This window comes from Amphiprion ocellaris, chromosome 18, assembly GCF_022539595.1.
Source record: "Amphiprion ocellaris isolate individual 3 ecotype Okinawa chromosome 18, ASM2253959v1, whole genome shotgun sequence".
Classification (NCBI taxonomy): Eukaryota; Metazoa; Chordata; class Actinopteri; family Pomacentridae; genus Amphiprion; species Amphiprion ocellaris.
In genome coordinates, this window is record NC_072783.1 from 32,459,375 (window position 1) to 32,472,940 (window position 13,566).

The 13,566-nt window shown below is 41.6% G+C and overlaps 1 protein-coding gene across 17 annotated transcripts in view; it reads left to right on the forward strand.

Moving 5' to 3' along the window:
* The window catches only part of nrxn1a (neurexin 1a), a 59,854-nt gene extending 52,441 nt beyond the window's left edge, over window positions 1-7,413 (forward strand). For all 17 annotated transcript variants that reach the window (XM_055004889.1, XM_035954688.2, XM_055004888.1 and 14 more), the window contains 2 exons: window positions 3,871-3,949; window positions 4,651-7,413. In XM_055004889.1, the coding sequence (XP_054860864.1) occupies window positions 3,871-3,949; window positions 4,651-4,952 (381 nt within the window). In that variant the 3' untranslated portion in view covers window positions 4,953-7,413. The remainder of the gene's footprint in view (window positions 1-3,870; window positions 3,950-4,650) is intronic.
* The last annotated feature ends 6,153 nt before the right edge of the window (window positions 7,414-13,566 follow it).

A 13,566-nucleotide genomic window follows, 5' to 3' on the forward strand; every position in this document is an offset into this window, starting at 1 on the left:
ATGCAGTTGAACTATTCCTGCTCTTGTGATATACTGATGTCAGTACTAAATTTGGGATGCAGAGTTGTGGTACCGGAGTCATTATCACTGCATGAGAACTAGGTCAGACCCACTATATGCTCGATATACTGCAGAGTGTGTGTGTGTGTGTGTGTGTGTGTGTGTGTGTGTGTGTGTGTGTGTGTGTGTGTGTGTGTGTGTGTGTGTGTGTGTTTATGTGTGTATGCTCGCCTGTGTTAGTCCAATCACTCCTGTTGGCCCTCAAACTCTTTTTGTGTGTGTGAGTGTGTTTGTCTTGTTTTAGAAGAATCTACAGCATCCCCATTGAGGCTGCCTAGTGTTGCCTGGCAACCAGCCTGGCCTTAACCAGCACACACATAAAATGCAGAGATGAACACAGAATACACACACACACACACACACACACACACACACACACACACACACACCCACAAACACTCAGGTGGATCGAGAACAATAGGCTTGAATTGCAGCACATTGCATCAGAGGCGGGGTGGTGAGAGATGTCTTACAAAGGTGCTACGGGTCCAAGCAATTTATCGATTTCACGAACACGCCTCGAGTTTGGGTGTGTGTTGAAGTGGATCAGCCTAACTCGCCCCATGGGTTTCCTCCTGCTGTCGGTACTTTGTGCAGTAAGAATGTGTTATGTGCTTCCTCCTGAAGTCCACGATGTGTTGATTTCCTCTTTTGTGTGTTGAAAACTGGAGGAAATTAATAATGCATGACAACCGAACAACCAGCGAAGAGAGGGAGAGATTGTGTGAGAGTGAGAGTGTTTATGCTAGAGGCTGCTCTGAGTCACAGAGCTTGAGTTTGGTTTTGATGTTCGGTGTCTGTCTGCGGATGCGTGTTTGTGTGCATCCCAGTTGTTGTGTATGTGTGTACCCGTGTTTGATGGCAAGACTGATGGAAGAAACCTGAGGCTCAAAGCAGCGCCCGATTGGCTATCGGGAATCAGCTGACCTAGCCACTTCCACAAGCTCTCTGATGGACCATTTCTCATTCGCTCCCCTCCTGTTCTTTCCTCGCTACCTTCTTCGCTCCCTCCACATCTTTCACATCTTTGTCTCCATCTTAGGCTGTTTTTTTCTCCTCTCGCTATCCATCTTCTGGAGATACTTTCTCCCTCCTCTTGCTCTCGCTCTCCTTTCGCTCTCTCCCTCCATATCTTTCCATATTTACTCGTCCCCCCCCTCCTCCTCCCTCCCTCCCTCCCTGTCTGTGGTTGAGCTCCAGTGATAGGCTGTTAATGCAGGCGGTGTATGAGTCTATCTCACCATCTGCAGTAGTGGAGCTAGCTCCTCTTCTGCTCTCTCGTCAGGATCTCTTCATCAGCCTGCCAACTTCAGCCTGATTTGGTGTGCGCCTGTGTGTCTGCGTAGATGTGTTTAAATAGAAACAGAGCAATGGAGCATGTTTGGCTATTATAGAGTTTGTGTGTGTACATGTGTGTGTGATTTCCAGTTGTGAAAGTAGCAGACAAGCTGTTGAATCTTCTGCAAGAGTGTGTGAGGACAGAGTGCAGCTACTATGTGTGAACTAGGCAGTCAGGGAGGCATGGACGGCCGCTGGCACTGTTCGGCTGCTCAGGTAGAGATTTTGCTCTTTAAGCATGCAGATATTCTTTCTCTTCATGCTCTCTCACTTCCTGTCTCTTTCCTCCTGTTTCTATTTTTTCCCTCCCTGTCGGTGTCCATCTGTGTCCATCATTGTGTCAGCATGCTCTATTCATAGACTATGAAAAGATGGGGACAAAGAGGGAGGGACAGCAGGAGGGCGAGGTGGAGGGGCGGAGGTTTCTTGGGCATGCATTGCTTTAGCACATCTACTGTGAACTTCAGTGGGTTATTGATGTGATTTAAGTTGTGTTTGTCATGTCCCTGGTTTCCCTCGTGTTCACTGTCTCCCATACGATAGGTGGATCAATACTCCAATTGACACCTTCCCGTTTGAATGGGGCAGTCAGCTGATGAGGTGATGTCACAGATCAGAGGAGGGATCTTGTAAAATTTACTCATCTGCTTTTGTTTGTACTTAAAAACAGGATTCTGGATTCGAGACAGGTGCCTGTGGAGGGCACATAGGTGTGTTTGGATCAATATTCAAGCATGGTGGCTCGTCATTGATCGGTGACAGATGTCAGGGGTGATGTGTTTCCTACTCGCTGATTGGTTCATGTGCTATTTGGATCCTGGCAAAGGCACAGAGGTTTATTGACTGGCTGGATTCCAGAGGCTAAGCTCACCCTAGCAGCATTTGCCAGGCCAGTGGGCAGAACTGATTGGAAAGGCAGTGGAGGAAAGAGACAGAGTCAAGCATCAATAATCTAATGTATGTTTCAGGCCAAACTAAACCACAGTAGACTTGTCAGGATCAACACCAAACCATACAAGGCCAGTGCAGGCTTTTTCAGATGAATAAACCAACGGGTTGCTTCTCTACTACTTACGCAATCTCTGTTCTTACAAAGACAAAGCGGCAAAGAAATAGAGAAACCAAGGACAGAGGCACAGTTTAATGGATTCTTATTTGAAACACTGCCTGTAATTTGCAGCTAAGACATCATCGACCACTTAGTACTTTGATTTGGTTCAGATTCTCCTCCAGTTTGGTTGTAATCTGCCTCTAGAGCGCTTCTCTTTTATGGCTCTGCTGCTCTCTCCCGTCTCCTTTATTCTGTGGGTTACTAACATCTACTGCAATGCATCACAATCCAATTTTAATTTAGAGCTGGCACTGAGCGCCCAGTGTGGTTAAAACGCGCACACACGCACGCACGCGCACACACGCACGCACGCACGCACGCACGCACGCACGCACACACGCACGCACGCACACACACACACACACACACACCGCTCATGCCGAAGCATCCAGGCAGGCGATGTTTAACAGTAGTTCATGAATATGCGGAGCACATTAGCACGGTGTTAAGTAAAGACCGCAGCACTTTGAAGTCCTCCTCCTCCTATCCTGTCTTCTTTTTCACTCTCTTTCTCCTTAATCGCCATCTCCCAAAATTCTTTTTTATCCATCCATCTATCTTTAAACTCCCTCCCTGCTTTCTCCCTTCTCTCCTCACACACTGGCTGGAACTGCAAATCAATGCACAGGTCCCCACTGAGGGTGCACACTCCCGTTCTTTTTATTCCCCATCATTTTTAACAGCCTGAACTTAGAGTTGCCATGGCAACAGGAGCAGGGATGGAGAGGAAAAAGGGTGACTTTCCCATTGAGAGGGAGCGAGGCACAGAGAAGGAGTGGTTGTTGAGATATTAGTTGGCTGATGCAGGTTAGAGGTTGACTCTAAGTGGGATATTGACATGGTGCTTATGGAGAGGTGTTGAGTAAAAGAGATTTAAATTAGCCGTCATGTGCTTAGCTGGAATAGTTAATGGAAACTGATTTTATTCCCAGCTTTAGCCTCACACTGCGCAATCTCAAACACGTTGGAACACTTGCCAATATCAGATAAAGAGGGCAGAACACAACGAAGCAGGGAGATGGAAAGGCCAGAGGAGGAAAAATAGAGGAGGAGTGTTAAGAGAGTGGGAGATGATAACTGGCTGTCCCCTTGTGGTTTAAACAGGATTCAGCGCCTCTCTCCACCCTCCTCCTTTCTTCTTCTCTCTTTGGCACTCAGGTTTTGGCGGCCTGCCATTGCTGGGGGCCGTAACAGGCAAAAGTGTTCATGGCAAACCAGAGGATGGGTGGGCGATGGATTGGTGATGTGTGCTCACACATGTAGAAAATAAACAGAAGGGGTGTGGAGACACAGGCTAGGTCTTCTTTGTGAAATGTTATGGATAATGTGCATTTATACATCCCAATTTTCTCTCACTACAGTCGGCCGACGACCTGCTGGTGGCCTCGGCTGAGTGTCCAAGCGACGATGAAGACATTGACCCATGTGACCCCAGTTCAGGTGAGAACCGTCCACAAATACATGCATCACAAAGCCTTTTGTTCTGCATATGTCCTCCACACTCAGTGCCGCTCAGGCTTTTTTTCTGCCGCTTTGTCACTTACTAGAATGAATTTTTCATTTCCACTTAGGATTGTGCCTCCAGCTATTACCTAACACTCCCCATCCACTGTCCCTTTTCATCTCCATGCTTCACTTTGCTTTAGCCCCTCACACCTTACATCCCCCCTACATCCCTTATTAATCCATTATTTTTACATCTGTTGTTTTCTTTTCCATTTTCTTCTCCTGATTTCTATGCAGTCCATAGAATGCATATGCAAATTCCTGCATTAACAGTAATTTATTATAGTGTCAGAACACCATACTGCAACCCTCATTGCCTGTATATGTCATGAAGTGTCAGAAGTACGTAATAAACCTTGATATAATGTGCACCTGGACTCTGGTCCTCATTTCAACACAGTGCAATGTAATCTGTTTGCACGTTATATGATAATATGTAAACAGCTTTGGCTCTAAGCCGCAGCTTTTCCTTGCCAGCATGCAGCGTTATGCAAAATGCCTGTCAAATAATTCATCACCATGATGCATTGTGACTTCTTGCTCCAGCACTCCACCCACCATCTTCACATGGTACTAGTAATTGCAATTAATAATGCATGCAATAAACTATAATGTAACTTTCCTCCCCTTCACAGCTCGCCCTCCGCTGCCAGATATTAAGGTGATCTCGGGTCCATCAGAGGTGGTGCGGGAGAGCAGCAGCACAACAGGCATGGTGGTGGGCATCGTGGCAGCCGCCGCCCTCTGCATCCTCATCCTCCTCTATGCCATGTACAAGTATCGCAACCGCGACGAAGGCTCCTACCACGTGGACGAGAGCCGCAACTACATCAGCAACTCAGCCACACAGCCCAATGGCAGCGCAAAGGACAAGCCGCTGGGCATTGCCAAGATCTCCAAGAACAAGAAGAACAAAGACAAGGAGTACTATGTCTGAGGTGGAAGACTTCCAACACACAGACATATACGCATACACCTTTATATATATAACGGTATATGTACATAAATAGATATATTCTCCAAAAAAAAAAGAAATACACACATACACAGTGACATAGACATTCTGATGTTAATGTTTACTCTCCAATAATCACACCTGCACACACGCTGACGAGCACAAACATAGATACAAACAAGCACACACACACATTTAAGCACAAACATACATGCACACACACACACACACACACACACACACACAGACTGGCCTGAGGGCATGGGCCCTTACTGTACAGTATTTACCAATGAGCAGAGCCTCTGAGAGAGGCTTGTTTTATGAACATAAACACCATTCCAAATGATTTTGAAAAGTACCAGTTCAACTCCCAGCTAAGAACCATTTTGGGGCCAGCCAGATAAAAAGACCAGTTACTCCCCTGCCAAAGTAGGACCTCTCCAGTTGGACTCAAAGAGGCCAAGGAAGACTTTAAATGAAGAACATGGCAGACTGAGTGTGTTGAGTGAGAAGCAGAGCACCAGAACAAAAGCGATGTAAAAGCACCAAGTCAAGCACTAAGTGTCTCTTCCAAGCTTCTTGGCCTTCCTCCCTGTTAGCAGACGGGACTCGATGAAGCACTGAGGATGCTGAGGAAACAAGCACACCAACGGTCCAAGTTTATCCCTAAGCAACAGGACAGGAATTCAGGGTGTAGCCTTAGAGACAGTGAAATACGAGTGAATAGGCAGAGACAGGGCTGGTGCCCGTTAATATAATGGATGTGCTGTGGTTGTTATGCTGCAGAGCTGATATTTTATGGTGCCCTGTAAATCACAGAAGTGGAATCAGTGGAAAACTGAGTGATATTTTCCTGGACAGCATACTTGAGACTTCAGATGCTACCTACAGACACCAGTCGTGCATGGCTGTGGTGTCACACATGCACACATACAGTACACGTGCACACACACTAAAATATAAACAATCTACACATGCAGACATACACGTACCTGCAATGCTAAAGACCTACCATATCTTCATAAATGACACTGAAGACGATAAAAGACAATGGTGAAAAATGACAAAGACCATTATGATAATTGTTATGGCAATGATAATGATGAATATGAAGAACATTTGGGCAGTATAGACTCTGGGGAAGGGAGGGGGGATCTTATTGCACGTGAATTATCTTACTCCGTGTGATTTATACTGCGTTGAAACTCCAGAGGTTACACCGTGACGCACCACCATCATAAACGTACCACCTTGGCTTGAAGTATTCCTAAATACGCTCTTCAAATGGTTTTTCAGTCTGTGGGATTCGACAACGATTTAAATCCCTGAATCGACTCTCAGTTCAAATCTTCATTGACAAAGTGTGACCATCTGGAATGTGCTGCATGCCTGAGTCTCTGAGCTGTGCTGTGGAGTGGTGGCCTGTGTCCCACTAAGTCCAGAGCTGGTAGGTTTGCCTGTGGGGGGACGGAGGAGGAGGAGGAGGAGGAGGAGGATGAAGGTGAACTCCAGAGCAATGCCTGGATGTGTGCGACCACCACACATGACTGTTTTCTAGCCTGATGTCTTATAGGCCACGCCCACTATACCTGCTCTAACCAACCACCTTTTATAGCAAAAACCAGCCGAGGAAAAGAATCAAAAACAGATCAAAGTAAATGTTACCATGTGTTGCTAATAGATAGAAAAGTCAAGTTCTTGATGCCATTGGCTATATGACAACTTGATGTCATTGGCTCTCCCTTTTCTCTCTCTCTCTCTGCATCCTCATGTATTCATGCTCTCGGTTGACTGATTTCTAAATCCTCATGACATGACCAATAACAGCACAGACAGATGGGTTTCCTACGGGCTCTGGTATAATTATCTGTTTATTGACTTTTGCAGTTTCTGAGCCCTCCACAGCTCAAGAATCATAGCCCCATGAGATATCAGTACAAACAGTGCCATGACATGAACAAGCCCCTCTAGTTCTTCCAAGCAATGTAACTAACCAGTCGGATGCATGCAAAACAGACCAGGGGGAGGACGGACACCAAGCAGACTGTGTGTGAGATTTCAAAGTATAATGTGAAAATTAACATTTTCCCTTATTCTCTCCATCATTAACTGGCCTTTCTGACCGACCTCCTTCCCCTCCTTTTTCTTGTTTCCCCCTCGTTTAGTACGTTTCCCAGTCTGCCCTCCCAGTTCCTCCATGTCTATCGCTTTCTTTTCCCTCTATCTCTGTTGTGTTGCCATCAGAAACAAAAAGGAGGTGTCTCAACCAATGGGATTCTACATCTAGGTGTTCATTAACCATGTTTATTTTCTATATGTACAATTTTTCTACAGTATTTACTTTTATTTTTATTGTTACGGTTCTTTGATGAACATAAAGTGGAAATTTATTATGAAAAATAGTTTTGAAGATTAATGAGTAAATAAAATATTACCCAAGTGAGCCTGTAGTGTTTCTGTGTTGGTTTTTTTGCTCCAGTCTGCCTGCAGACATCGATACAGTGTCTGATGCTACATGCCCTTCAGCCAAGGGAGCACATGAGGGTCTAATTAAGACGAAGTAGTCACAACTTGCACAGTTAAAGGAGTAATTCAAAATTCTACAACAATTACGTGTCTACAGCCAGCATGAACACAAAGATTAGAAACAGCTAACTTGGATTTTTATTCAAAATCATCAAATAGGCAGCATCACATCTTGTTTGTTTGATCCACTAAAAGAAACTGTGTAAAAGCAGTATATTATTAACATAACCTGACAACAGAGCTGCAATGGATAGATCCCTGGAAGAGTAATCAGTGACAAATTTGATCATTTTTAAAGAAAAACTGAGATACAACATCTTCCACGATGGCAAACTCAATATGTTTGGTGCTTACAACCAGACAACACAAGCATCTGAAGACTTCAAAAAGACTTTGGGAACTTGTTATGAGGAGTTTTTGAGCAACATTTGGCAGATTATTGGATGTTGGAGCCCTACTTTGCACAGAGTCAGACTAGCTGTTTCCCTGTTTCCTGTCTTTCTGCTGTGCTAAACTAACAAGCTGTTAGCTGCAGCAGAAGGCCTTTAACAGACAGCCTTCAGACTGGCATCACTCTTCTCATCAAGCTCTTCGTCAGGTAGCAATTAGGCATGTTTGCCTTCAAACTATTTCCTTAAATATCTGCTCCTATAAACTGCATCAGTCTCTTCCCTTTCACCTTTTGTTTCATCTAAGTAAGGAAAGCAACACCTTTTCTGGCAAGTCCCACTCCATCTAACTGGGACAGTAGGCACACATAAATACCCCCTTTGCACACAGCGAGCAGGGCTTTGATGTATGACTCAGTGCAGTAAACGCTATGAGTCTCCACAGAGTTGCCGTTTGCCGGATGAAAGATCCCTGAGACTGCAGAGCTGAACTCGCGTCCTCAGGTGAGAGCTGCTACAAGGACCTGCTATTTCAATAAACACCTCCTGTCTTATTCTCTCACTGTTTCTCTCCTTTTTTGTCTTCGCTGAACAGTCTGTGCTCAACAAAAGGCTTGTGTTAGGCTGTAGCCATCTGCTGCTTTGCTGTCCTTGACCACGGCCAGCTTGCACAGAGATAAAGAAAGAGCACGGCTTTATTGATAGGGTAAATACGGAATAACTCCATCAGACAGCAGCAACATGAACATCCAACATTTACAGAAGGGAGACATCGGCAACATGGCTTCTAAAACTGTTATGTTCACTCTGCATTGGAAAATATTATTAAAATCACCAGATATGCTCATTTGAAATAATGCTTCTGTGTTATACTTAAGATTTTTAACATTAGCGAGGCTAACGCAGGACTAAGGGCAGCTCAGAACACAGTTCAAGTGAAAACAGCCACTACTGTATGTGTCATAAGTTTAGTTTTTAACTAAATTATAATGTGAGTAACAAAGTCAACTTTCAGGTTTTTAACTTAGAGAAAAGTACCCACATCAGAATGTAAGAATACTTTGTTACTTTAGTAGGTTAGTATTCAAAGCAGGACTTCAGTATTGTAGCTTGTTGAGATGGAGGTCTTTGATTTGCATTAGACTACAGTAGATTGTGTTTTTAATACAGTTGTTTTTTAGGATTTAGTTGACAGGTAAGTTGAGAGTCAGACAGGAAAGTAGGGACCAGTTGAACTATCCCTAGTAGATTGTGTTTTGATCAGTTTGGTGATTGAAGCTGGAAACATGGCATTTTTAAGAAACTTGAATGAAAAAATTCTGACTGTAAGGTTTACGTCTATGCAGTATTGGGAAGTTTACATTTATTTATTTATTTATTTAAAATTTGTTTATTTTTTTAAAATAATTTTATAAGTTTAGTGTGCTTATATGTAAAAAAAATAAATTCAGAAGAAAATATTTGACATTGGAGCTTACGTGTATATATTTTTGAGAAGTTTACATTTATTTATTATTATTATTATTATTATTATTATTATTATTATTACTATACATTTATTTCAAATATATTCATTTAAAAAAATTTATAAGCTGTATTTGTGTTTGTATGCAAAAAAAAAATAAATTCAGGAGAAAAATTCTGACAACGAGGCTTACTTGTACATACTACTGGGAAGTTTACATTAGTTTATTTACATTTATTTATTTATTAATTATTTAACATTTATTTATTTGCAATTTTCTTTAATAGGCTGTGCAGGTGTTTACATGCAATAAAAGAAAATTCTGAAGAAAGATTCTGACCGCAGAAGCATACTTGTATTTGTTGTTGGGGAGATTGCATTTATTTATTTATTTAAAATGTATTTGTTTATTCAAAACATACTCATTTAAAATATACTTTAATATAAGTAGTGTGTGTATGCATAGTATGCATCAAAAAGTCAATGTGTAAAGCAACTAGTGACTGGAATCAGATTAAATAAATAATTACAAATTTAATCTTTCTAGGCTCAGTGGAGGATGTATAAATATGAAACATTCAGCATGTTTGCTGTTGTCCTGTGAGCACTTTTAGTTGTCTACTTTTTATTGGCACCCTATGCAAAAAAACAAAAAACAAAAAAAAAAAAAAAAACCATTGTTTTTGGGTTGCTTGTTGTTCCAATACTGCAAGTGGACACTATTGAAAAATTAGCAGCACGGACAGATACAGAATCTCTTCCACTGCATCCATTCTGGTTGTGCATTGGGAGTCTGCAAATGTTCTAAATGTGCGACGCTGAATCTGTTTTGTTGAGCCATGACATTTAGCCCACGAACAGACAGTTCTTATGGGAAATGATGTTTGTTAAAGGCTCGTACACACTGTTAGGAGCTCTGTTCCTTGGCTGAAATATTAGTCATTAGAGTAGCTGTAAATGTAGGTTTGTATATCAGCAGCACAACTTTTTAAAGACATTTTGAAATGTCTTAAACACTATTAAACGTGGATCTACAATAACAATCACACTAAAGTGGCTCAGTGAATCAGAATGCACAGTCACAGAGGCCTGAAACTTGACCTTCTAAATGGACTACATCCATTGTTTTTGTGAGTTGCACCTGTGTTTTATAGTCAAAATATCTGCCATGAAAAAAAGCTCTGTCGACTTTAATTTGATGCATTCAAAGGGATTTTTTTATAGCAAGGGGAGCAAGGACTCGCCAATATTATTCATCCTCCCCTGCACAGGTGTACAACAATCAGAAGCAGATTAATCCACAAATTCATATCATTGCCTTGTGTGTAAGCAAACGACTGTGGGAGAGAGTGTGTGTCTCTCTGTGTGTGTGTGTGTGTGTGTGTGTGTGTGTGTGTGTGTGTGTGTGTGTGTGTGTGTGTGTGTGTGTGGTCCTGTCAGGAGCTCAAGGCTGCATTTTTTTCTTCCTGCTTTGGAATAAATCACTAAGAGTTCTGTTCCTCCACCAGTTCCCACAGTACAACACGCACACACGCTCAATTATGTATTAATACAAGCAGCAACAGCATGCATGCAGAGGAGAAGCTACATATTTAAAAGTGTACAAAAAAAGATAGTTTGCTACATAAAGCCAGTGTGTTTTTGTTCGCATGAATGCAGAGTGTTCCTGCGATCTGGCTGCATGCCCTGCTGACGCGTAAGGAGCAGGGTAGAAAAGGAATATCATGTCCATTGTTATCAAACTGCTCACAAATTCAACATCAATATGAGACAGGAGACAAAACAGATTCACACCTGGTTCCCATAGTTATTTAGCTTGTTGATGAGGCTGAAAACGAAGCGAAAAAAAACACTATCAGCCAGAAAAAGGACCATACACCCTATTGTTTGTATTATTTACTCCAAAAGTGTGAATAACATGGACTTATTTTAGCATTCAACAACAACACCGAAAATAAATCAATGAAAACTGCAATTTTAAAACCACAGAGACCTGAAACTGGAGAAATGTAATAAAATGTTATGTCCAAAATTTAGGTACTTGCAATAGTGTAAAAATAAGTTTCTGGATTTATTCTTTTCATTTAACCTACCACTGGCTGATAGCTCATTTTTAGCTATTAATGACGATTTGACAAAATAAAAAACTATATAGAACTATAATTATAAATTCCTTTTTGTTTTTGCTACGTTTGTTTTCCAACACCTTCCTCTTCCTGGAAAAGTACAAATGAGAACTAAAAATCTTGTAAGCAAAGTTGGCTAGTTAGCTTTCTTTAGCATTTGTTTACTCATGTCAATCTTTACTACGTTTTGTCAGGTTCGGGGCTCCTTAAAAGTATATTTTTATTAATGTCTACTTAAAGCAGTAAAACATTGGTGTTTTCAGCACCTTTCTTTTCCTATTTTGGGGTTTTAGCTTAATTTAATCATGTGAAAAGTATTTTTTTATGGATATCTACTTAAAGCAGTTACTATATGTGTTCTGAATTTTGTCAACAACAGTAATTGTGTTATAAGCTGCGTGGCCAGTTTTGAATGTATATTTTTAAAAAAAAGATAAAACCAGGTTTCAAAATCAAGCATTCTCAGCTCTGAAATGCTAGTGGTGATGAAGAGTTTGTTTTAACCAAGCCAAAATGTACACTGTAGATGTTGAATATCTTCATCACTGTGCACTAAGTTCCCTACCATAATACTATATAAACTAGGTATCTTGAGTAAACTCTCTTATAGAAACCCACACGGACCCCTGCAGACACACATTGACACATCATGGTTGTTTTTATGCTGCCTTTCCAATCTGCAGGAGTCTGCTTGGAAGCTTCTGCTGAAATACATGCACAGTAGGTGGTATTCATGTATTCTGTGCATACACCGCACTGCTGAGCATGTGCACTATTGTTTTTGAAGGATAGTTGCTGTGCAGATACAAATCTTGTGCTACACACAGACATGTGCAGGGGTTAACATGCACTCTTGTGTATTTGGGGAGAAGGGGGAATTTACATGGTGCATGCTCTTGCAGATGCAGAAAGAATAACACCAGCCAGAGTTGTTTTTGCTCGACTTTTTCACCATTGCATGGGAGTCCGCTTGCATACTATTACCCTTGTAGTTTAGTCATCCCATTTACATCACATGAACCCTAGCAAACCCTCACATATGCAGAAGGTATAACACCATTTCAGCCCTATACACCAGTAGAGGATTATCAGTGAATCCCAGTTGTTTCTGATGAAAGTCTACCTGGTATAAAATGCAGTGGTACATGGTGGTGGTGATCCTCAGGTCTTTGTAAATAGAGCAAAATCAATCCACCTCTTCTTCATCTTACCATTTTTAGGTAATTTAAATAGGGAGGCTGAACTGTTGTGCATGTTCAGGTATCAAGGGAAGGTGTGTTTGCTGGATGAAGGCATCGCTATAGTTAGCAAGCTATAGGCTGTAGTAGGTTAGTAACTTGCCATCGAGCAGGAGAAGCACTGATGCTAATACGCTCCATTTTTTATGAGTGTTAGGAGGAAGGGTCATACAGAGTATTGCTCTGGTGCATCGTCGAGCCATGTTTCCTTATAAATTCAAAAAATCTTGATGAAAAACAGTCTAACACTAAAGTTCATGGTCTTTCCCAGCAATTCTTTGACATATGTTTATTACATTGACTTTAAGTTTGATAAGACAAACTCAAATAAAAGTGGTCTTGTGTTCAAATAAGTGATTCCACTCTTATATTTGCTATTTAATTTTTTTAGCTTTTCCTCTTAAGAATCCATTATTTTGGTGGCAAGTGGGGTGAGTTTGTTGAAGATTTTTTTAAGGTAGAGTTAATGATTTTTTTTAAAAACTGATTTGAATAAGAAATAAATCTGTTCAAAGAAGGGAGTGAATTCTGCAATTTTCTACTGCAATAACAAGGTGCTAACCAATTTCAGGGAGTCCTCATGAGACCATTTAAAGAGCCAGACATTTGGACAAACAAGACCAAAAGAGGAATTTGTAACATTCGAGGGGGGGAGGAAAAAAAATCGCAACATCCTATCAAGATCTGTGCTCCGCTGTGGCAATTTTTAGACGCCACACAAACATCCACCATCCAGCAGAGACCTCCTACATCCTCGTACACCCGATGAAGATCTCACACCCACAACTTTTTACTGCTGCATGGCAGAAAACACCTCACATTTCTTCTCCTCTCTCCAACCTTGCACTGAAC